Source organism: Protopterus annectens, chromosome 8.part0 (genome assembly GCF_019279795.1).
Source record: "Protopterus annectens isolate FY-2018-M chromosome 8.part0, PAN1.0, whole genome shotgun sequence".
In the NCBI taxonomy this organism is placed as follows: domain Eukaryota; kingdom Metazoa; phylum Chordata; order Ceratodontiformes; family Protopteridae; genus Protopterus; species Protopterus annectens.
Window position 1 is genome coordinate 1449363129 of NC_056741.1, and position 25127 is coordinate 1449388255.

Below are 25127 nucleotides of genomic sequence, written 5' to 3' on the forward strand. Positions count from 1 at the left end.
CAAGCCCGAACACTCTAACCCAAAGATTCCTGGAGTTCATAAACTCAAATGCCATGGAACAACTAGTCACCATCCCCACAAGAGGTGAAAACATACTTGATCTCATCATCACGAACATGGGATCAAAATGTTCAACACCGAAGTATACCCCTCACTGGTGAGATCAGATCATAAACTAATCTCGCTGGAGGTCCTCATCCCGCCCCACCTGAAACAAAAAGACCACAGTGAAAAACTTCTCAAAAGCCGATTTCACACTTCTAAAAACTAGTGTGGTCTCCTTTAAGGCCCCTGAGCCAGTGGTAAACATTACTCAAACTGCTGAATCACTTACAAATGCCTTCTACCAGCACCTACAGGACTGCATGGATCAGGCAATCCCAAACAAAACTAAGACTCTCTGTACCAAAGGCAAGCGTCCAGTCTGGTGGACCCCAGCCATAAACAAGCTCTACAACAAAAGGAGGAAGCTACTACAAGATAGAGCAAAATCCTTGAAAGGTAAGACACCTTTGATCATTATAAGTAAAAAACTAAGAGCTCTCATAAAATCATCCAAGGCAAATTTTGAGAGAAAAATCGCCAAGGACTCTAAAGACAATCATAAGGCCTTCTTTAGCTATGTTAGAAACCTAGGAGGAAACTCCCAGATATGCTCAGAATTAGTTCAAAATGATGTGAAAATTACTGAACCTACACACATTGCTAACATACTGGCTGACAGGTTCAGTGCAAACTTCTCCCCCAAAAGGAGAGATATCTATTCCAGAGGATTGTAGCCCCCAAACATCTCCAACGCCCAGGTGAGAACTGCCCTCACTAAGGCAAAAACACAGCATCCATGGGACCGGATGGTGTCCCGGCTGTGTGCTTCATGAACTCAACGAGGAATTAAACCCACAGTTAGGACAGCTGTTTAATCTTAGCCTCACCTCAGGATCACGACCCAAGGAGTGGCGCCGGCGACTGTGGTCCCACTTCATAAGGGCGGTGCCTCCACAGACCCTGGAAATTACCGCCCATTAGCTTGACAAGCCTTATCTGCAAAGCCATGGAGAGGATCATAATGGAACTCATAAATAAATACATAGGAACTTGCAGACTTTGGATCCAACCCAGTTTGGCTTTGTCAAAGGCTGATCCTGCCTCTTAAACTTGGTTGACTTTTTCGAGACAGTCACCAAGGCCATTGATGAGGAAAGGCAGTCCGTACAGCCTACCTCGACCTGGCAAAGGCCTTGACACAATACCCCACTCAGGTATCATCGAAAAACTCATCAGCTTGAATGTAAACCCATACATCACAAGATGGGTTGCAAACTGGCTAGCGACAGAACCCACAGGGTCAGAGTTGCTGGAGCCATGTCAGACTCAAAGCCTGTCACAAGTGGTGTCCCACAGGGCTCAGTCCTGGGTCCACTCTTGTTCGGCATCTACTTTTCTGAAGTACAAGCAAACACAGGAGGGTTATGGCTGACAAAGTTTGCAGATGACTGCAAACTGGCCCCATAGTCAAAAACACATCTGACACAGATATCCTCCAGAAGGGCCTCACAGAAATGGATAACTGGTGCCAGAGCCATGGCCGGAAGTTAAACGCCAAAAAATGCATAGTCATACCCTTCGGGAAAAACAAGGTTACCCTAGCTACCATATAGATGGCAATCCACTGAGCACAGAAAAGTCATCAGGGATCTGGGGACCCAAGTTGACAGTAGCCTTCGCTTGACACTCATGTTGCTAAAGTAGTTAGGAAAACCTTCTGTATTGCCCACCTGATCATGAAGGGATTCACATCTAGATCAAGGGAGGTCATCGTCCCCTGTACTCATCACTCATTAGACCTATGATTGAGTACAATGCCCGTTCGAATGTATCTGACCAGACACCTGATGCAGCTTGAAAGGCCCCAAAAGTTCCTCACCAAAAGGATAAAGGGTCTCAAAAATATGTCTTATGCTGCCCGACTGAAAGAACTCCAGCTCTATTCAGTCTCATACCGCTTGCTCAGAGGTGACCTGTGCCTGACATATAAGGCCATGTCAAACCCAGATTTGATGAATATGCTTCACCTCAAAAAATCTAGATCCCTCAGAACCACAAGGGCGGGAGACTTAAACCTTGACACGGTTATAAATAGAACGTGCTGGAGGGACGGATTCATCACCCAGAGACTCCCTATGCTGTGGAACAAAATCCCGGTACATGTGAGGCAGAGCACCTCGCTGGCCTTGTTCAAGAGGAATCTTGACCAATGGATGGGAGATTGCAGATATACCCCAGGGATTACTTCAGTGTCACTGCTTGACAGAGGCACAGAAAAATGATAGGCATAGTTTTTATTCAAACTAAAGGGGTGGCGAAAGCCACATAACTATGGGCTAGGCTTATAAATGCCCTTGGGCAGATAGCCTAGTATGAACCTATGAACCTATAAATAAGGTAAAAGCAATTGAAAGACCACCAAAAAAAGAAAAAAAAAATAGATTAAGTTTGGAGGTGTATCTATGAAGATCCTGTGGAACATAACAAAGATGCTAAATGGATAGAAGAAGTAAAAGAAAGAATAAGAAATTTAAAGGTACAGGATATGAAATAGGATGAAGTAACAACCAGAGAGATTGAAACAAAGTTAAGAACAGCCTTGAATTGGAAAACCCAAGGCCCAGATGCAGTACCTAACTTCTGGTGTGTTAACATCTTTGTATGAAGATTTAGCCATGACTAAGAATTATTTATGTGCACACCCCCTGACCAGACACCAACCTGGGTAACAACAGGCGAAACAATGCTCCTACTTAAGAGTGAACCTGCAAGCTACCCTAAAAATTATAGACCAATAACCTGCCTTCTGAAGACGTATAAACTATACACTGGAAACGATGCAGACAGTTTATAGTCATTTAGAAGAAAACTCAATTATGGCAACAGAACAAAAGGGCAATAAAAGAAAATCATATGGAACAAAGGATCATTTGTTGTTAGTCATAGTGGAGAATGGTAAAAAGGGGAAGAATTTAAGTATGGCCTGGATTGATTACAAAAAAAGCATTTGATAGTATTCCACATTTATGGATAAAAGATTGCTTAAAAATGTATAAGATACACCCTACACTGATCAGTTACATTACAGCGACCATGAAACAGTGGCAGATGACTTTGCAATTAAGCCATGATAAAGGACAGCTTATTATTGCAGGGATAAAAATCCAAAGGAGGATATTCCAGGGTGACTGTCACCACTGCTATTCTGCCTTGCCCTTAATCCAATAAGCTGTCTACTTAACAGCTTAGGTCATGGCTACAGTTTGGCTCCTAGAAAACAACAAAGTGCAAAGACTTCTCATCTTCTCTTTGTCAATGATTTGCAACTATATAGTTCTTCAGCTGAGGAACTGAAAGCACAACTGCAAGTTGTCAAAACTTTTTCAGATGATATAGGAATGTCATTTGGTCTTGATAAATGTGCAAAAGCAACCTTTAAAGCAGGAAAACTGCAGCACCAAGAAAACATCAGTTTGGGACAAGAATGTGATATAAAAGAACTTGAGCAAGATGGAGTGTATATATATATATATATATATATATATATATGAGAATTGATGAAGGATCAACAATCAAACATAAACAAATGTGAATAAAGTTTAGTGATGAGTACTTCAGAAGACTTTAATCCAGAAAACAGCTTTGACATCTAAGAAGAAAATCCAAGCTATAAACCAGTTTGTTCTTCCTGTCCTAACTTACAGTTTTGGAGTGACTGACTGGCCCCAAAACATGCTGGATAGATTAGATAGGAAAACAAGTAGGATGCTTTATGCTCACCAAATGATTTATAAAAATATGTGTATACCAAGATTATGTATTCCCTCTTCTGAAGAAGAGATGGTCCTCCTTGAAATTGATTGTGTGTATAGATCTGCAATCGTGAGACTTCACACATATCTGCTTAACTCACAAGACCCAAATGTAGCGAAGGTTTTGAAACATGAGGAGAATAAATCTAAGATGACTTCCCTGCTTAGGCTAGCAGAACCATACTGGCATCAAGCAGGAATGAAAATCAAACCACAAGTAGATAAAAATCAGGCAGCAACTGAATGTGCCAAAAAACAAAAGAAAGAATGTAAGGTGAAGGACTAGATGAGAAGGCAAGAAATGTATAAAAAAGCATAAATATAGTTGCAAATATAGAAAACTTCTGGAAGAACCTCATGGTGATCAGGAACAAATGCAGGAATGGTTAAGGAGAGGTGAATTTAAACCAAGAGATGAAAGGTTAATATTGGCAGCCCAAGATAGCAGGCTACATACATGTTGGTTTACAAAGTCCATTGAACATGTGGGAGAAACAGACAAATGTAGGTTTTGTAAAATAGAATTGGAAACAATTGTACACCTCATTGCTGGTTGCGACATACTAATGGCAGAAGGCCTGTATACTGAAAGGCATAATAATGACTGTTGCATTGGGGATTGTGCAAACATTATAGTATTGAAGTGGCTGAAAAACATTGGAAATATGAGCCACAAAGCATCACAGAAAATGATGAAGCCTACATCACATGGAATAATGAGTACCAACAGTTCAAAAGATAGATGCTAGAAAACCAGATATAGTGGTCCAGGGAAAGAAGGCAAAAGTAGCATTGATCATTGAAATTGCAACACCCAGTGACTACAGTGTCCTGCATACAGAGAGAGACAAACTCATAAAATATCAGGATTTGCAAACAGAAACGAGAGCAATGTGGAAGAAAGATACCCAGATAGTCCAATAGTAGTAGCAGTAGGAGCAACGAGTCTTATAAAAAAAAGAGCCTACAATCGTATTTAAATATGCTACCAGTACATGTAACTCCATACAAATAGCAGAAGGAGTCATTACTGGGCACATTGCGGGTGCTGCGAAGAGCACTTTTGGCTGACGTCAGAGATTGAAACAGTGCTAATTTCATGAACTTTAATCATGCTTTGACTTAGGAATGGGGTCCCTTCCTGACATGGTATTAGAAACCCAGAAGATTTGGAAAAATTAAAAAAGTGAAAAACACTCATTCCAATTTTTAATAAGGAGTAACAGTTCTTCAATTATTTTTTTCAAAATAATGATTAATAATCTTAGTCACGTCTTGATGAATTTTTATTCCTAAATATTATATTGTTCTTCCCAATTATATTTATATTTATTTTTTGTTTTTTGTTTCGGCTTTTCCCGGTTAGGGGTCGCCACAGCGGAACTCTGGTCCGCTAATGATTGGCAGTCGATTTTTATGGTGCCGAGGTGCCAGCCCGACGCCCAACCTTCAACAAAGGCATGCCCTTTCATGCATGTCTTTTGAACGCCACTTGACTGCAGGGAGGACATGCAGTCTCCACACAGAAGGTGCTTCAGCAGAGAATCGAACAGGAGAACCTCTTGCTGTGAGGCAACAACGCTACCGCTGCACCACCGCGGCATCAGTTATATTTATATTTATCTTTAAATTATATTTATATTTACGATTCGGTAATTGATTTAATACTAAAGTTTCAGTTTTATTATTATTACATTTCAGCAGTGATAAACTTTTCAATTTTTTCCCTCTGTTTCTTCAATTGAGTAGTTTAAATCACCTATAGATGGTAAAATAACTGCAAAAAGTTCTGTTTTAGATTTTTCAATTAATAAGGATGGTCAAGGTCAATTTTTTCATTGTATCTTATATTATTAGCTAAGGGTTCAATAACAAATGCAAATAGGAGAAGAGACAAGGGACATCCTTGCTTTGTACATTTGTTTGAAATGAATCCTTGAAAAATGTAAGATCCAGTTTAAATATATGCTAAATTGTTCTGGAAATGCAGAAGCTGCCAAAGTTTTAAACAAGTAGTTCCAATCTACAGAAGCACAAGCTCTTTCATTATCTAAGCTAATTAGAGCCAGTTGTCTGTTCGTTCCTTTTGCTAAATCTAAGATACCCTTTTAATATTATTATAAGTTAATCTGTTGACAATGAATCCTGAATGATCTCAGTTTATCTATTATATCTCTTCATCTTCTAGTGAAGATGGAAACAAATATGTTATAATATACATTTAATAATAAAGTAGATGTACATGAGGAAACTAACCTTTTCTCCTTTTATAGCTGAGAGTGTTCAAAATTTCCACGAGGGAGGAATTATGTTACTCTGAATTATTCTGAAAACTTTACTCAGCAATTCTAAAATATTTAATGGAAGCAGAGTGTATATTTCCATATTTAGACCATCTAAGCCTGGTGCTTTGCCATTTTTTTTTTACCTTTTTTTTTAAACTTCTTTAACTTCTTTTGGGGTAACAGGCTCATTCAAGAGAGAAATTTGCCAATCATTAAATTTATTAGTAACATTTTTCTTTAAATACTTATCAGTTTTGCAATCATCAGGAATATTATTTTTATCTTAAGATCCTCATGGATTTTTTTTTTGAAAATATATAGCATTTCCTGTATGTCTGAAGTAAGCTTATTAGTTTTAATATTTCAGATATTGATTTGTGCCTTTTTGTGTGACATCTTACTTTTATTAGCTAATCTGTGAAAGTTTTTTGGAGTCATTGCCTAACTGTGCAATGTTAATTTTTCTAGAGCTATCTCCACTTTATGGGTTAAAATTGTTTAATTTGTTGTCATTAGTTTTTTAATGACGTCAGTATTATCCAGTTTCTTTGTTGTTCAGACCACTTTTTTGTTTATCATCTTGTATTACTAATAACTCTTTATCCCATTCTTTCATTTTATTACTAGGCCATATTCCTATTCCATCTTTAATTTGCATTTTAAAGAATCCAATAGTATGACTTTACTAACTTGACCATCTTCATTCTAAGATAGAAAATTATCAATTTGTTCCGTGAGGTAACTCTTAAATTCTCTAATTTCATCATATATACTGGAATTCTGTAAAAAATCTGAAGTTTCTTTGGATCCATTGCTATATTAATACTTATTGCATTATGATTAAATAAATGCGTGAATAGTTTCAAATTATACCATGACCCCCCATTAATATTCCAAAACGTGCACACTGATAGGCCAGCGTGCACGTTGTAAATCGACTTATACTAATGGAAAAAGGTCCAGACGCCTGGACTTTTTCCATTAGTATAAGTCTCTTTTAAAACACTGTCTTGCTATGTTAAAAGAGTTTAACATAGCGACACAGGTTTAAAAAAAGCAATGGAGATCTCCGTTGCTTTTTTTAAAGTTGTCTCGCTATATTAAACTCCTTTAACATAGCGACACATTGTGTAAAAAGCAACAGATCTTGCTTTCTCCGTTGCTTTTTTTTAAACCTGTCTCGCTATGTTAAATGGGTTTAACATAGGCAGTTTAAAATAAGCAACGGAGATCTCCGTGCTTATTTTAAACCTGTCTCGCTATGTTAAACCCATTAAACATAGCAAGACAGGTTTTAAAAAAAAAAAGCAACGGAGAAAGCAAGATCTCCGTTGCTTTTTACTGTTTCGCTTTGTTAAATGGGTTTAACATAGCGAGACAGCTTTAAAATAAGCAACGGACATCACCGCTGCTTATTTTAAAGCTGTCTCGCATGTTAAACCCATTTAACATAGCGAAACAGTAAAAAGCAACGGAGATTTTGCTTTCTCCGTTGCTTTTGGCCACAGCTCTGATGTACTGCGTAGGCACGCGCAGTACATCAGCAACTGCCACGGATACCAGACAGCTGCGGAAGGGCAGCAAAGAGGCATTATACAATGCCATTATTTAAGAAAAGTTTTCATTTCTTTTCTTAAATAATGTCATAGTATAATAGCAATAACCCACTTCTGGGTGTGGGTAATGCCGGATTTACCCACGGTTATCTTTGTTTGGTCCCTCAGGCTTCGCCCTCGGGACCAAACCACGCCAACCGTGGGTAAATCCCGCATTACCCACACCCAGGCGTGGGTTATTGCTATAATAATTAACTTTATTAAGTAAATTTCTATTAATGCTTTAGCTGATGCCAATATTTTAGCTTTCTTCTTTTTACTAGTATCTTCTATATTAGATATGCAGTTAAAATCTCCAGCTAAATTTAAACTACCATTCCAATGATTTTGTAATAAGTTTGTGATCTTTAGCCATGCACTTTCCCTTTTCCATCTAAAATTCTTATATCTCTTTCTGTTCAGCATTCAATAATTCTGTTATAGTTGGTTTTGTTTTGTTTTTTTTATTTGTTGTCTACATCATTTAAGGAGACCTCAGTTGGCCAAAAGTTAGCTGTAGATTCAGGCATGGTAAAGGTTAGAAACTGCTGTTACTAAATTTTTGTAGAGTTATCACTTTATTGTTCTTCATTATAGTCATGGCAAATTTATTAACTTCCATGCCTGTAGTTATTTCTGCTAGCTACTCAGCTGTGTGAACTTTGTAGGTGATGGTCACTGTTGATGTGACCCCCTGACCCCCAAGTACAAAATGGCACAAAAAGGGGGTTGATGTTGATGCTGACTTTTATAGCAGTCGATTTTTCCATTGAGAAAGGTCATGACTACCAGTGTAGACTCTGCCATGAGCCGCATATTGTCTTTGCATGGCAGTTTTGAATATGATTTATTTTCCTTAGAGCTGTTTGGGAATATATGGTTTAAATGTTATCTCTCTCCTTAACAGAGAAACAGTCAGAATTCAAAATAATTTTATCAACTGAAGAGTGAAAAAATGATTTAAATTAATACTAAGAACAGGATCAGAAATAAATAGCTACTTGGAAGCAGGTATATGTTTTGAACTCCACATTACCATAACTTTTTCTGTAACACATTTTCCTGTCTCGAAGCAAACTTGTCATGTCAATCTTATATCTGTAGATTCAGTGGGCTGTGGTGTGTCAGTGCAATATTTAACAAAGTAAAAACTGGAATAAAATCAAATTATTTATTCACACACAGTTAATCCTCCTACAACACCACTTTTGAGACTTTTGTTGATAGAAGCTGAGAATTAAGTAACTGTGAGCTACTGTCCCAAGTCTTGAGTCTGTATTTTTACACCATTGCACATTGTGCTCATTTTTAGGAGACTTGGGAGACACTGGAGTAGCTTGTTTTTCCACACAATTTGTGCTTTTACATCATTATCTGAAATGACCCCCCACCCCCACTGGGACTGGCATAACACTATCAGTATTATGATTTTCTATTTTCCATACACTGTATTACACTGCTTTGATTAGTTTTAGCACAGAACTTACATTTTTGTAAATGTGTTTGTAAATCTGTGTATGAAGGTCTAAAGGGGTCATCATGAATGTGAATGACAAAAAGCAGAGGATGGGTCAGCAGATTGTGGTGTATTAACTACTTTTTGGATCTCTGAGTGTGCTTCTTCTCAGAGTGGACTATAAAGTCAAAAGGAATGGGCTGCTAAACGGGTCTTGGAGAAGTAATCTAAAAAGCCATTTAAGAGGACATGGGACAGGTGGAGAAATTATAAAGCAGAAGATAGGAATAGGGGATATACAATGTTAATTGCCTGAAAATGAGACAATAAAGCTGTCTTTTCTACCCTTTAAGTACATGCATAATTGTTAGCATGTCATGTAATTTTGAATATTTTCATGTGATTTTGTATTATCCTGTGTTGTGATAAAATTGATTATGAATGTAGGTGAATACATGTATTTTATTTAACATTTATACCCAGGCTAAGCCTGAAAACAGTCTATTTGGGTGAGTGTTTTATCTGCGTTAACAGATACATTCATTTATTTAAAAAAAATCTTTCCAGCTGGCCTTATTCCAGCACATAGGATGATAGGAAAACATGAGTCCCTGGCAGTTCAGGCACATAACATGTCACTTGCTGGCCAGACTGCACAGATCCCTGAGAAAGGTTGCCCTGGAGGGGTCCAGCTGCAGGAGCAGGGGTTATAACAGCTTTTATCCTTGAGGAAATGTAATTAATAGTCTCATAGCATGAGTAAGGATGACATAACATGAGTTTGTTTCCTGAGACAGGTGAAAAAGTAAAACTGTAGGATACACAACACAAGGTCTGATGGCTGTTATACTTTTGGAAATAGTTTTAATTGGCCATCTTATTTATTTTTTTTATTTTTAATTTTTTGTTCATAACTTGTGTCTGTCACTGGCAGAATCATGTCGAGAGGAACTGAAGGCTACACAGGGTGAAAAGGAGCGACTTGTTCTGGAAAAAGATGAAGTGATTGCAGAGCTGCAGAACAAGATTGACAACATGGAGACTGACTATGAAAGGATTTTGCATGTGAGTTCCTGAACTGAGTAGTACAGTATTACAGTTATCTCATGAGTTGCATTATAGTTGAGCATGAAGTACAGTGATACTTTGAGAATCCCCTGATGTCTGTTCCAAGTTATGCCTGCTTCAAACCTGCAAAATTGACAGACATTTACTTTATGCATTCACCTTAGTAATAAACCATAAAATGGTGCTGGGACAATTTAACAACAACACAGTTTATTGAAAACTGGATATTTTTTTCTGTCCAGTGTTTACTTCAGTGCAGGGAAGGAGGCTGTGCTCACTAATACGCAAGTTCATGTGTCAGACTTAGAAATTAATTAAAACTTTTTTTTTTTGTAATAGCAGATGGTCATGCTGATGCATTATTTCACAGCAGTAAACTTGTAACCAGAATTGCCAAGAAAATTGCATTACTAAAGCATGCTGGACAATACATTTCAGTGGGTTGCATAAATGACTAAATTACAGTCACCTCCAGATACTTAACCACATTCTTATGTTTTCTGTACTTGCACCTGGAGAATGCAAAAAGTTGTGGATGTTTCATACTATAACAGAGGTGTAGTGTTGTTGATTTTGCTACCACAGATGATGATGAAGATACTACTGTGCCTGCTTGTACCCTGTTAATATTATTTTGCATCAAGGTAATGATTTATGATGATTTTAACAAATCATACAAAATGCAAAAATGTTTTAGTTTTGAGAATGGTATTTTGCAGTGTCTTCACTTTCCTTGACATCAAAAAACATGGAAATTTCAACAGTAATGATACACAAATCCTGAGGGTGTATACTCCGCTATGGTAAATAAAATATATAATTTAAACATTGTATATAGCAGAAAGTTATAAAACATGTTATAACTAAGTAAGGTCTATTATTATGTAGAAATTAATATATTTTCTACATGCAAGAGCTGTTAATGGCTGAACGAGTAGCATACTCCTCATTGATGGCAGGAAGTTCTATCCCCCACACCAGCTGCTTTGATTCAGTTTCCAATACTGGCACTGTAGTGCACCCTGTGTTCCTGAGATGTGAAACTAAGATTCCCAACTGCTTGAGTTGGTGGTAGGTCAGTTATTGAAAAGAATAATGGATTTTTATTATATTAAAATGTACAAAAGTTAAAATGTTGTACCAGTTGTAAAATGAAAATCAAAAGTACTTCAAAGGCAAAATCAAAAATTATATCAAAATGGAAAAGATATTAAAAGGCAGTATATGGGAAAATATAGTGCTGTTTTCCTAATATCTTTTAACAAAAAGCCTTATTATTACATTTTTTATTGCACAATACATTTAGACATTAAATTCTACAAATTAAGCATATACATTCCATAACTGAATACTCCGTACAAAAACCTCTACCTTTTTGTAGATACATATAATGCATATTTGCCAATATTTAATGTTTTACTTTCCATATGATGAAAAATTTTACTGATTGAATCATAAAATTCATTTAGTCATACATGTGATTAATAATATTAATAATATTCAATGGATTCCTCTTCCCTATAACTCCTTAACAAACATAATCTCTCCTGCACAGCTTTATACTTTAATTTTCCTTTCTGTGATGTGTTACCATGATGAAATCTCCAAAACAAATTATTACTGTGTTTTTTTTTTTTTGCTTCCCCATCTTCATTTGGTAACATTGCCCAGTCATCTACAGTGCAACATTTCTTCACAACAAATCCTTGGATTTACTATCTGTCCCCATCCTGCTTTCTGTTGATTTATATTGTTATATTGCTCCTTTTTTTCTTTTCTTTTTTCTTCTTTTCCCACTTTTCATTTATTTCTGTTTTCCACAATTTCTCCTTAATATTCTACTTTAAAAAATTGTATTTTCCTTCATCATTTTATTCACAACAGATTGTGTAAGGAGCAAAAAATACTATGGGACTGGCAGTTTCAAAGAGAAACACTTGTGTATTCCTTTACTGTTTCTCATTGTAGTGGATATACCTGAGAACACTGACTTTATAAAAGCATTTAATTTTCCCCTAAAATGACATTGTGAATACTTTCCATGTATTTACTGTTTCTCCTAAATGACATCCTGAAATTTAGCCTGTATCTTTATATCATAGACAGTATATATAGTAATCATATTGATGTCAAGACAAAATAAATGTTTGAATATATTTTGAGGTTGTTGGCCAGAAAATGTCAATGTATATGTTTGGAACAAAGTGACACAAAACTGAGAAGCAAAATGGCTATGTAGGCCGACTTATTGACCTTACCAGTATAGGCTATATCTATCCTAAAATGTTTTACTTATTTGCAATAAGGGGAGTACTTATATTAATTGCTAGAGGAGCTCTAATAGTGATAGAAGAGGGGAGAAATTAATAATTGTAGATTTGTAGTACTAAGGGGCTACTGGCAAGGGAGAAGGATTATGCTATTGTGTATTTATATTCCACTTAAAACTACTACAATGGACCGTAAGAAACTTCTGGGAGAAATAATCCATTCTCAGCATGGAGTATTACTTATAGGTGGAGACTGGAATTTGATTTAAACATGGAGGATGTATCTGGGGGAACCTAGAAGGAAAAATTTAACAAAAAAAAGGGTAGATCTTTGAAGAAATGTATGAAAATATTTGATACAAAAGACATGAATTCAATAGTAGGAGTCTGGAGAGAATTTACATATTATTTCCCAAGGTACAAAAACTGTGCTAGACTAGACAGAAGTTATATTTCACAGGAACATATGCATTTAATTGAAAGTTTTGCTACACATCCAATAACTGTTTTAGATCATGAATCAATAATAACTAAAATAAAAACACAGAATAATGAAATAAAAATGAGACACTGGCAATTCCCCACCTATATGTTCAGTAGAGATGAATTTAAGGAATTTGTAATGGTAATTATTATTATGGAAGATAAAAATTTCTTCTGAAAGTATAGCTAGGGAGTGGGATGAAATTAAAATGGTGTTTAAAATAGGATGGAAATAAAAAGAGATATGGTTAAGAAGTAACAATAATTGTTTAGAGGGACTGACAAAAGTTAAAGTATTGCAGAATTGGGGGAAATCTCACAGAAGAAGAAGAAGAAGCACAACTGCAGAGTGCTAAAGAGAAAATTGGGGACTGCCTCAATAATATGCTTGAGTGTAGAAAGACTGCGGCTAAACAACTGTTTCTGATAATAACTCCAGAATACACAAGCTTTTAGCACAATGGCTCAGGCAACAAAAATTAGAAAGGTTTGTTGCCAAGCTTAGGGAGTCTATAACGAGAAAAATAACTAGAGCTCTTATAGAGATATTAGAAATATTTTGGAAATTTAATGGAAATCTGTATAAAGCAGAGAAATATAGAAAACAAAAAGTACAAATGGAAATGTTTATGGAAGAATTAAATATGCCAAGGTTAGAGGCAGATGAAGCTTAACTGCTAACAGGATAGGAGGAGATGGTACAAGAGTGGTGATGTTTAAGCGTTCTACAGTAAAATCTCCAGGAAAAAATGGTACTCTTGTGGAAAATTGGAAGCTAGTAGGGAAGAAAGTAATAAAGATCTGGAAAGTTTTGTTTAATGGTATTTTAAAAGGAGTAGAAGCACCAACACCTGGAAGAAAATGATGGTGCCTGTAATACCCAAAGATGGTAAAGAACCATCAGATCCAGCTTCATATAGGCCCATTTTGATTCTAAACCATGATTATAAACTGTTTGTAATAGCTAAAAGACTGGCAAAGGTGATGTCAGAATTGATGGATAGGGATCAGTGTGGTTTTGTGTAGGGGAAGCAACATTTGCCAACATTAGTAAATCAATCATCTATATCCAAGGTTTACACTACCAGGTTGATGATGCAGAGGGAAGCAGAATGTAAACAAATACTACTGTTGTTGGGGAGTCTTGATGCAAAGAAAGCACTTGACAGACTAAGCTGGGATTTTGAGTAGGGCAATGGAAGCATTTGCATTCCCTGATTAAATTATAAGGTTAAGAGTATGTATGAGGGATTGGAGGTGAATATATGTGCGGTGGTGTTCCTCTCTGATACTTTCTATTTGAGTAGAGGAAATGGGCAGGGATATCCTCTTTACCCTTTTTTATTTGCATTATATTGAGAAGCACTGGGAAAGAAAACAAGAGACTCAGAAATTCAAGGATTTAATTGGTATAGTAATCAAAAAAAGCTGCCTTTATTTACAGATTTTATTTTATACCTGATTATACCCGACAAAACCAGAAATGGTCATTTTATTGTTGTGGAACATTCTGAGATCATTTAAAGTCTTTTTGGGATACAAAAATTAATTAAGATAAAATAAAGACAATAGCTGTAAACTGTGTACCCACACATGAACTGGTTCAGCAATACCCATATTTATGGGGATATTATGAATTGAAGTAATTAGGATTATGAATTAAAAATGATTCTGTTGTGACAGCAACAGGTATGTGGGAAGAAACCAAACAAATGAGAATACAAAAACTTTGAAATCAGAAGCTCTGTTTTATGGATATGGATAGCAAGATACAAACAGTGAAAATGTTTTAGTCCCTTTAATTTTATACACAGATCAGACATATTTTTATCAAACAGAGGAGAAGTTGTGGATAAGAATAAAGAGTTAAAGGATTTTTATCTGGGAGGAGAAGAGGAGGACAAAAGTCAATTGGGATAAGTTAATCCTTCCAATATAACAAGGTGGTTTGAAATTATCTGATTTGTAGAGGTATTTCAGAGCTTCACAGTTAATATCATCTATATAACACAAAGTTATGATTCAAAGTGGAAAGGGATGATGATGTAATGGAAGGGGGAGGAGTGCAAGAAACAAGGGGAGACTCTGATTTTGGAAGCAGGTACTTAAGGAGAATAACATTAAACATACAGAATATTATATTTATAAAGTAGCAGAAAGTATAAGCCAACACTGGAATGGAGAAAGAAGAATCTGTTAATAGGGATGACTGCAATTAGGAGTACAGAGAATAGACAAGAGAGGGCTGGAATTTACTGGAGAAAAGCGGCAAAAGAACCAAGTTATTGGGAGTAAATAATTAGAGAGGCAAAGTTAACAGAATAGGAAGAGGCCAAGAATTCATTTGGACTGCAGGCTAGAGATCGCCTTCCCTGTCATAGACTGATATCAGAGTATAGGCAAAGGGAAAGGAATAGGGAAATTCTAAGTAAAAGAAGAGCACTGGTAGAGTTTTTAGCAGAACCTAGAACAGAAACTGCTGTTAAAAAATAAATAATTAGTACGGCATATAAAATATTGCATGGTAACTGTAGGAATCAATCGGAAAAGGTTAGAAAGGATTGGGAAGAGAATGCGGATAAGCAATTCATAAAGAAACAATGGGAGAATATGTGTATGGCTCCCAAATATGCAACAAAGCTTAGAGGATTTAGGATCTTTGCTTGAAAGTGTTTGCATAGGTATTTCTGCACCGTAAGCAGACTCCAAAGAATGTTCCCTCAGATAGATTGCAAATGTTGGAAGTGTGATGGAGAAGAAGGAGGTAATTGGGAACTTATTGTTTGGGAGTGTAATGAGTTGGCAGACTTTAAAAATTCCATGCAGACTACCCTGTCAGAAATACTGGATGAGCAAGTTGGTGTAACTAAAGAAAAACTTTTTTGAGCTCTGATACAGAATCAGAATTTTCTAGACATAGTAAGGCCTTGCTGATTTTAATTCTGGTGGCTACCAAAAAAGCATTTCCAAGAAAATGGAAGATGAAGTTTAAACCAGTTGCATTAGAAGTGGTGAATGTAGTAACAGAAATACAATAATTGGAGGTGGGATCTTTTGAAAAAAGTAGCAAATTACATAGAAAAAATGGGGAATGTGGGAACAAAACATACAGAATAATGCTTTGGAAGAGGAATGAGGTATAAGGGAAGGCAGGAATTGAATGAGCTATGTAATGTTTGACTGAAAATGACTGTGTAGATTATAAGTGATGTATAATGTTTGCTACTGAAAATGTCATAATAGTTTGTTCTCATTTAGATAAATGTATGATTGACTCATAAATGATAATTCAATAAAGATGTTTCTTTAAAAAGAAACAGTAAGGCATCTGTAAAACACTATTTTATCTTTGTATATACTATACATGCAATCCTTTTCCTACTGCCCATAACTATTACTGCAAAAGTTGGTGCCATGTTGGTTGCCATGGCAATCCCCTATGGGTACTGAAACAGCTCAGCAGTAAAGTCAAAGTTGTTATTCATCATAGTACAGTTTCCCTCAAACTACAATCATTGCTCTTGTTTAAAATTTCAGTTTGTTTGCTTCGATATTCCCACACCATTTTAATAACTATAGATGTGGGGGGAATAAAACTACAAAAGAAGGCACATCAGTAGTGTTAAAAGAAAAACTGTTTTACAAACTAATACTCATTATTCAAGAAAGTGCAAGCTATCAATATCATATGATGTGACCCTGTAACCCCTTCTTAAGAGCCTTGTCCAAATGTGTAATAATAGGTTCAGCCTTAGAACGTACTGTCTTGAATAATGGACGTTAATATCCTCACAAAACTTTGGGATTCAAAGAATGATATGTACTTGTTCTAGGAAATTCCACTTGAAAATAATGATAAAATTTGGGCATAATGTTCCTGGAGGGTAACGACATAATGTTTAAATCACAAAGACTAAACTATTCAAGAAGCATTATTAGCGACTCTGCTTCTTGAATAGTTTAGTCTTTGTGATTTACATATGGTCAACTAAACAGAATTCCCTTTGAATTGTGAATATGTCAGGAAGGACTAAAGCACACTTTGCTCAAAAATTTTGCTCAATCTTGCATTAGTTTTTTTTTAGTGAACATATCTATTTATTAACAAGAACTTGCAGACAAAGCTCTGTTTGGCATTCAAAATGTGCAAAAGTGAAAAGGTTGGTCTGTTTTTATTTATTTACTATTTGTTAACTGGGTAAGTGGACTGGTTCAGACTCTTTTTCGATCTTTTATAGTCTTCTGATGTGCAATTAAGTGTTATTTGAACTCATATTAAAAAAGTGAGAGTTATTGTTGGAATGCCTGGCAAGATGGTTTGTTTCTTTCCAGAATTTTTTTTAAATTGTTTGTGGTCTACTTTACTTTTGTCTTGAGTAAATTGCTTTGGAAGCATTAATAGCTACTCTGGATTGTTTTCTCAGTTCAAGATATATATTATATAGGAGTAAGTTAGTAGGGTCTTCTTCTCAGGTTATCTAAGCTTGTCTATCCATTTCATGAGAAGCTTAATGTAAATGGATAATCATGGGCATTTTTGCTCCTGTAGCCTCTAATGCACAAAAAAGTACATCCTGTATAGCTGAGAGGTTCTCAGTGAAAACATAGTGCAGCATTCAAGCCATTCAGTTCATAGACTAGAGGCCAATTGTTTGCATTCATAAAATAATCAAGGGTTGCTAGTTATTGCAAAATAAATGGTCTTCCAATAACTATTTGCAGTACAATCTATTGTTTTAAGTTACCAGGAAGAAGGAACAGGGCAATGGTTACATAGGGAGTTTGAGAGTATTTTTGTCTGTTAATAATAATGAGGCCTAATATTCCTGATTCCCTGATTTAAGATTGGGCCTGGTTGGCTGTTTTACTAGTTCCTCTTGGTTAAGTTGATGTAGCATTTTAGTAAGGTAAGCTGATTCAGGTCAGTTAGCATCTCAGAAGTGTAGTGTTTTTTGTTGGGACCATATGAAAGGTTTTGAGGATAATATCTTTAATGGCAGCTATAAAGGAGGGCAGGGGATTATAGACTGGGGTGATATTAAGGGGGACATGGTTTCTTATGGCTGAGTGTGATCTAGAGCCCTGTTTGGAGCTTTATCATCAAGCAAATGTTTGGCTTTAGAAAACTCAAAGATAAATAGAGAGACATTCTGCTTGATTAGAAGCATGAATATACTCCCTACTTGTAGGCCAGGCCTCTTATCAGAAAGGATGTTGTAGTTATATTGAATGTAAGAGGATGGACAGAAGCTGACCTTTTACCAAGTTTCATCAATGGCTACAATTTTGGGGTTTCTGTAGAGAGCTGGGCTTTCTATGTTTCATTTATTATTAATGCTGCATATGTTGATACATGCAATCTTGTTTGTTTTGTCTATTAATGGGTGTATTGTTGGGAAATGGGAGGGGATGAAGATGATCCATGGGAAGTGCTTGGGGCAGTGGTCTTTGATTGTTGTAAAGGTCCATGGTTAGAGTGGATGTCCCTGATCTAAGGAGTGTGTAATGAATTAGGAAAAATTAGGAAGATAGGTATTTGTGATGAGTGATGACTTTAATGTGGTGTAGAAATTAAGTTAGTGTTCAGTACTGTTTTGTAGATACACAAGTAAGAAATTTAGAGTAGAATTGGAGATGGGTGGGAATTTGTATGGAAATTTTGTAAATTTTTTTTGACTTTAAGAAGGATGTTTTGGGTGTGTTTAAAAAGATTATCTACAAAGCATGCTGATGAGAAATAATTAATTTAAAATAGTGGTGCACAACCTTTTTGGGGGGAGGCCACACTTTCACACAAATTCTTAGTGCATCTGTGGGCCACCTCAAACATAGTAAGTTGTTATGAGTTAACAGTAGGTACAGGCGCCTGGCATTTTTACTTAAGAGCAGTCGGGGCATGAAAATTGTCTGTTTTCTACATCAGCTTTATGCTTACTTTATTCTGGCTTGCAGCCATGACTTATTACAAACCCTTGCAGAAAGTTACTATTGTTTTACAGATTACAAGTTATAAACAAAACTTCAGCAAAATACTTGAGAGATGCAGCTATTTAGCCAAACTGGAGGCTGAGCTCTCTCAACTCAGGACTGGCAAGACCAGACAGGAGGAGAAGGCAACTACACACACCACAAAACCAGCCTCACATAATGCTACCACTCCACTGAATCAAACACATAAACACACAAAGACATACTCGAGGCTCTGAGTAAAATTTACCTAAACAGCAGAGGCCTCCAAAGCAGACACCCAAACAACTGCTACCTCAAGACACCCCACAAGCAACACATAAACCACAAAAGCAGTGTGCAAAGCAGTCACAGCCCTTAAGGCCAAATACAACACCAAACATACTTGTCATAGGTGACTCCATAGTCAGACACACTGACGTCCCACTCACCAGGCTGAACAAGGAGAGGGTCACAGTAAGCTGCCTATCGGGCGCCAGAATCCGCCACATAACACAAGCACTCGGGTCACTCCACGGCAAGTACAAATATGACACAGTCATTGTCCATGCTGGTGTGAACGACCTGAGACGCACCTCCCTGGACTACATGAAAAGAGACATAGAGGAGCTCTCTGATTATGTAGCCCAGGCAGGTATGACCCTAACCCTGAGCAGTATCCTTCCTTCACCAAGAATGATGCCACAATATAGAGACAAGATGATCAGCTTTAACAATTGGCTTAATGTCTGGTGTCATTCAAAGGGGATCCAGTGTCTGTCTGCCTGGGATGACATGCTTGACAAGCCACGCTGCTTCGCAAGGGACGGCTTGCACCTGTCACCCCTGGGATTCCGGATATTGGCTAAGGCTCTTGCCACCCCCATAGTGCCTTTTAGGCAAGGCTCAAATTCTAAACCTACCACCCTAGAAAACAAACATGGGAAGAAATTGAGGGTAATGCTGCTCAATGCCAGAAGTCTAAATCTCAAAATGCACGCACTCGAGGCCCTTCTCAGTATGGAGAACATCGATGTCTGTGCTGTAACTGAAACCTGGTTCAAGGCTCCTGAGAGCACCCCGGCACTATTAGGTTTTACCTCATATCATGCGTTCCGGCCCCAAAACCCGGGCCACTCCACAAAAGGAGGGTGTATCCATATTCATAAAGGATACTCACACCTCCAGGTTGGTGGCAACGCATGAAGCTTGAAACCATCCAGGTGCAACTAACCATAGGCAAAACTGCTCTACAAATTGTAGCATGCTACAGGCCACCCTCTCAAACTCAGGAACCCCACACAGCCTTCCTGAAGACACTGGAGAGTATAAATGTATCTCCAAACACCATCATATTGGGTGACTTCAACTACCCGAATATAGACTGGGAACATTACTCAAGCCCTAACTTTCTAGCCCAACGGTTCCTGGAGTTCATAAATTCAAATGCCATGGAACAGCTAGTTACTGTTCCCACGAGAGGAGAAAATATACTAGATCTCATTGTCACAAACATGGGGACAAAATGCTCCACACCGGAAGTATATCCCTCATTGGTGAGATCTGATCATAAACTAATCTCACTGGAAATCCACATCCGCCCCCACCCCAAACAAAAGACCATAGTGAAGAACTTCTCTAAAGCAAACTTCACACTACTCAAGACTGGTGTGGTATCCTTCAAGGCCCCTGAGTCAGAGGAAACCACAACCCAAGCTAGGCAAGCCCTTACAAAGGCCTTGTATGAACACCGCCAGGACTGCATGGATCAGGCAATCCCAAATAAAACCAAGACTCTTTCCACAAAGGGCAACGTCCAGTCTGGTGGACCCCAGCCATTAACAAACTTTACAATAAGAGGAGAAAGCTATTACGATAGAACAAAATCCATAAAAGGGAAGTCACCCCTGATCATTATTAGTAAAAAAATACGAGCACTCATAAAATCAACTAAGGCCAATTTTGAGAGAAAAATTGCCATGGATTCAAAGGACAATCATAAGGCCTTTTTCAGCTATGTTAGGAACCTGGGTGGAAACTCCCAGATATGCTCAGAATTAGTCCAAATGATACAAAATCACTGAACCCACAGACATTGCCAACATACTGGCAGACAGGTTCAGTGCAAACTTCACCCTCTCCCCTAAAGGAGAGATAACTATCCCAGCCGAGTGTAGCCTCCCGGACATCTCAAATGCGCAGGTGAAAGCTGCTCTCTCTAAAGCTAAAACACAGCATCAATGGGACCGGATGGTGTCCCCGGCTGTGTGCTACACGAGCTAAATGAGGAATTAAACCCGCACATAAGGCAGCTGTTTAATCTCAGCCTTACCACAGGATACGTGCCCAAGGAGTGGCGACGGCAACTGTGGTCCCACTCCACAAAGGTGGCGCCTCACGGACCCTGGTAATTACGCCCATAAGCTTAACAAGTCTAGTCTGCAAAGCTATGGAGAGGATCATAATGGAGCTCATAAACAAAGATATAGGGGACTTGCAGACATTGGACCCGACCCAGTTTGGCTTTGTCAAGGGAAGATCATGCCTTTGAACTTGGTCGACTTCTTGAAATAGTCACCAAGGCCATTGATGAGGAAAGGCAGTCCATACAGCCTACCTTGACCTTGCAAAGGCTTTCGACACAATACCCACTCGGTATTGTAGAAAAGCTTACCAGCTTAAATGTAAACCCATATGTCACAAGATGGGTTGCAAACTGGCTTAAGGACAGAACCCACAGGGTTAGAGTTGCTGGCGCTGTGTCAGACTCCAAGCCGGGTCACAAGTGGTGTCCCACAGGGCTCGGTCCTTGGCCCCTATTGTTTGGCATCTACTTCTCAGAAGTACAGGCCAACATGGGAGGACTTTGGCTGACAAAGTTTGCAGATGACTGCAAACTGGGCACCATAGTGGAAAGTGCATCGGACACGGATATCTTTCAGAAGGGACTCACGGAAACAGATAGCTGGTGCCAGAGCCATGGCCTGAAGTTAAACGCCAAAAAATGTATAGTCATACCCTTCGGGAAAAACAAGGTAACCCCAAGCTACCACATAGGTGGCAATCCACTAAGCACAGAAGAGGTTATCAGGGACCTGGGGACCCAGGTTGACAGTGGCCTTTCTTTGACACTCACATTGCTAAAGTGGTTAGAAAGACCTTCTACATTGCCCACCTGATCATGAAGGGATTCACATCCAGATCTAGTGAGGTCATTGTTCCCCTGTACTCTTCACTTATCAGACCAATGATCGAGTACAATGCCCCATTCGGGATGTATCTCACCCGACATCTGCAGCAATTGGAGAGACCCCAAAAGTTCCTCACCAAAAGGATAAAGGGACTCAAAATCTGTCATATGCTGCCAGATTGAAGAAACTCCAGCTCTATTCAGTCGCATACCGCCTGCTCAGAGGTGACATGTGCCTGACATACAAGGCCATGTCCAACCCGGAATTAATGGACATGCTCCACCTCAAAAAATCCAAATCCACCAAAACCACTAGAGCAAGCGACTTAAACCTTAGCACGGATATAAATAGGACATGCTGGAGGGATAGATTTATCACTCAGAGACTCCCTATGCTGTGGAATAAAATCCCGGTCCATGTGAGGCAGAGCACCTCGCTGACTCTGTTCAAGAGAAATCTAGACCTGTGGATGGGAGATCGTAGGTTTACCCCGGGAATCATCTCTGGGTCACTGCTGGACAGAGGCACAACAAACTAATGGGCACAGTATTTTTTCATATAAGGGGTGGCGTAAGCCACAATAATTTGGGCTAGGCTTATAAATGCCTTAGGGCAGATAGCCTAGTATAAACCTATGAACCTATGAACCTAATACTATAGCTGTTATACAAGATAATTTTATTGATTCTAACATGTTACAATTTGTTTTCCCATACTCACCATTTTAATATCCATTGAATGATACCCATAGTGGGAGGACTTATTAATACCACTTGTCTTATATTATTAATTGTTTTTACCATGCATCTATTAATCATACATGTCTTTTATTCTATTACTATATGAACACATGGAGTTATGGTTTGGCCTTATTTATTTATTTATTTTATTGACATAGATTGTACGTAACCTAATGTAAAAAAACATATATTTTAAACACATATTTTATATTATAATATATATTATTTATTGTTACAATCAATATAATATTTACATTTGATTCATTTAATTATATATATGAGATATCTATAGTAACTTTTGAATAGTAATTTTACTAGTTTCACATATATCCTCTGTATTTTAATTGTAATACATGGGTCTATATATGTGATTATATACCACATATTATACACCCATATATATACGTATTTCATCATATATTCATAAACATCTTGTATACATATTTTTTATTTTTTATTTTATTTTCATTCAAATACATCAGAACACAACAACTACATTTACAGTTAACAGTTTTAAATAAATATATATAAATACAATTATAAAATACAACACGATTTCAATACATACACTTTTTTCCTACTTCTGACACAAATTCATATTTTTGAAACAGTAAACTAGGTTACTTAAAAATTGATTTGAAAAAACTGGATATTACTGATGGAATTCCACTATTAATGTTGGTGTTGCTTTAAATACCTTGCTGAATTTTAATGGTTTCATTAGTTTTTTACTTAATTTTAACCTTTAATTGAATAATGACTTGATTGAAATGTATACAAAAATGTGAGTGTGTGTGTTTAGAACTGATTCTGAAGAGGTCTCCAGGGTGGAGACGAAAGCGCTCAATCCTTATTTGTCTTATGTGTAATAAAATCGTGGTTACTGCTGAAGAGTCGGGTGCCTGAGTTCTTCTTTGGATTTCTTGTTTTCCACATCTGTTTTTTGCACTGAGTAAGGTTCTACACATTTTCTGAGTTGGCAGACTTTAAAAATTCCATGCAGACTACCCTGTCAGAAATACTGGATGAGCAAGTTGGTGTAACTAAAGAAAAACTTTTTTGAGCTCTGATACAGAATCAGAATTTTCTAGACATAGTAAGGCCTTGCTGATTTTAATTCTGGTGGCTACCAAAAAAGCATTTCCAAGAAAATGGAAGATGAAGTTTAAACCAGTTGCATTAGAAGTGGTGAATGTAGTAAAAGAAATACAATAATTGGAGGTGGGATCTTTTGAAAAAAGTAGCAAATTACATAGAAAAAATGGGGAATGTGGGAACAAAACATACAGAATTATGCTTTGGAAGAGGAATGAGGTATAAGGGAAGGCAGGAATTGAATGAGCTATGTAATGTTTGACTGAAAATGACTGTGTAGATTATAAGTGATGTATAATGTTTGCTACTGAAAATGTCATAATAGTTTGTTCTCATTTAGATAAATGTATGATTGACTCATAAATGATAATTCAATAAAGATGTTTCTTTAAAAAGAAACAGTAAGGCATCTGTAAAACACTATTTTATCTTTGTATATACTATACATGCAATCCTTTTCCTACTGCCCATAACTATTACTGCAAAAGTTGGTGCCATGTTGGTTGCCATGGCAATCCCCTATGGGTACTGAAACAGCTCAGCAGTAAAGTCAAAGTTGTTATTCATCATAATACAGTTTCCCTCAAACTACAATCATTGCTCTTGTTTAAAATTTCAGTTTGTTTGCTTCGATATTCCCACACCATTTTAATAACTATAGATGTGGGGGGAATAAAACTACAAAAGAAGGCACATCAGTAGTGTTAAAAGAAAAACTGTTTTACAAATTAATACTCATTATTCAAGAAAGTGCAAGCTATCAATATCATATGATGTGACCCTGTAACCACTTCTTAAGAGCCTTGTCCAAATGTGTAATAATAGGTTCAGCCTTAGAACGTACTGTCTTGAATAATGGACGTTAATATCCTCACAAATCTTTGGAATTCAAAGAATGTACTTGTTCTAGGAAATTCCACTTGAAAATAATGGTAAAATTTGGGCATAATGTTCCTGGAGGGTAACGACATAATGTTTAAATCACAAAGACTAAACTATTCAAGAAGCATTATTAGCGACTCTGCTTCTTGAATAGTTTAGTCTTTGTGATTTACATATGGAAAACTAAACTGAATTCCCTTTGAATTGTGAATATGTCAGGAAGGACTAAAGCACACTTTGCTCAAAAATTTTGCTCAAT

At 37.2% G+C, this 25127-nt stretch overlaps 1 protein-coding gene across 1 annotated transcript in view; it reads left to right on the forward strand.

Annotated features, from left to right (window-relative positions):
- CCDC153 (coiled-coil domain containing 153) overlaps positions 1 to 25127 on the forward strand; it is a 271504-nt gene that overhangs the window by 199719 nt on the left and 46658 nt on the right. Inside the window, exon 5 of the mRNA XM_044079456.1 lies at positions 10128 to 10258. Within this exon, the coding sequence (XP_043935391.1) occupies positions 10128 to 10258 (131 nt within the window). The remainder of the gene's footprint in view (positions 1 to 10127; positions 10259 to 25127) is intronic.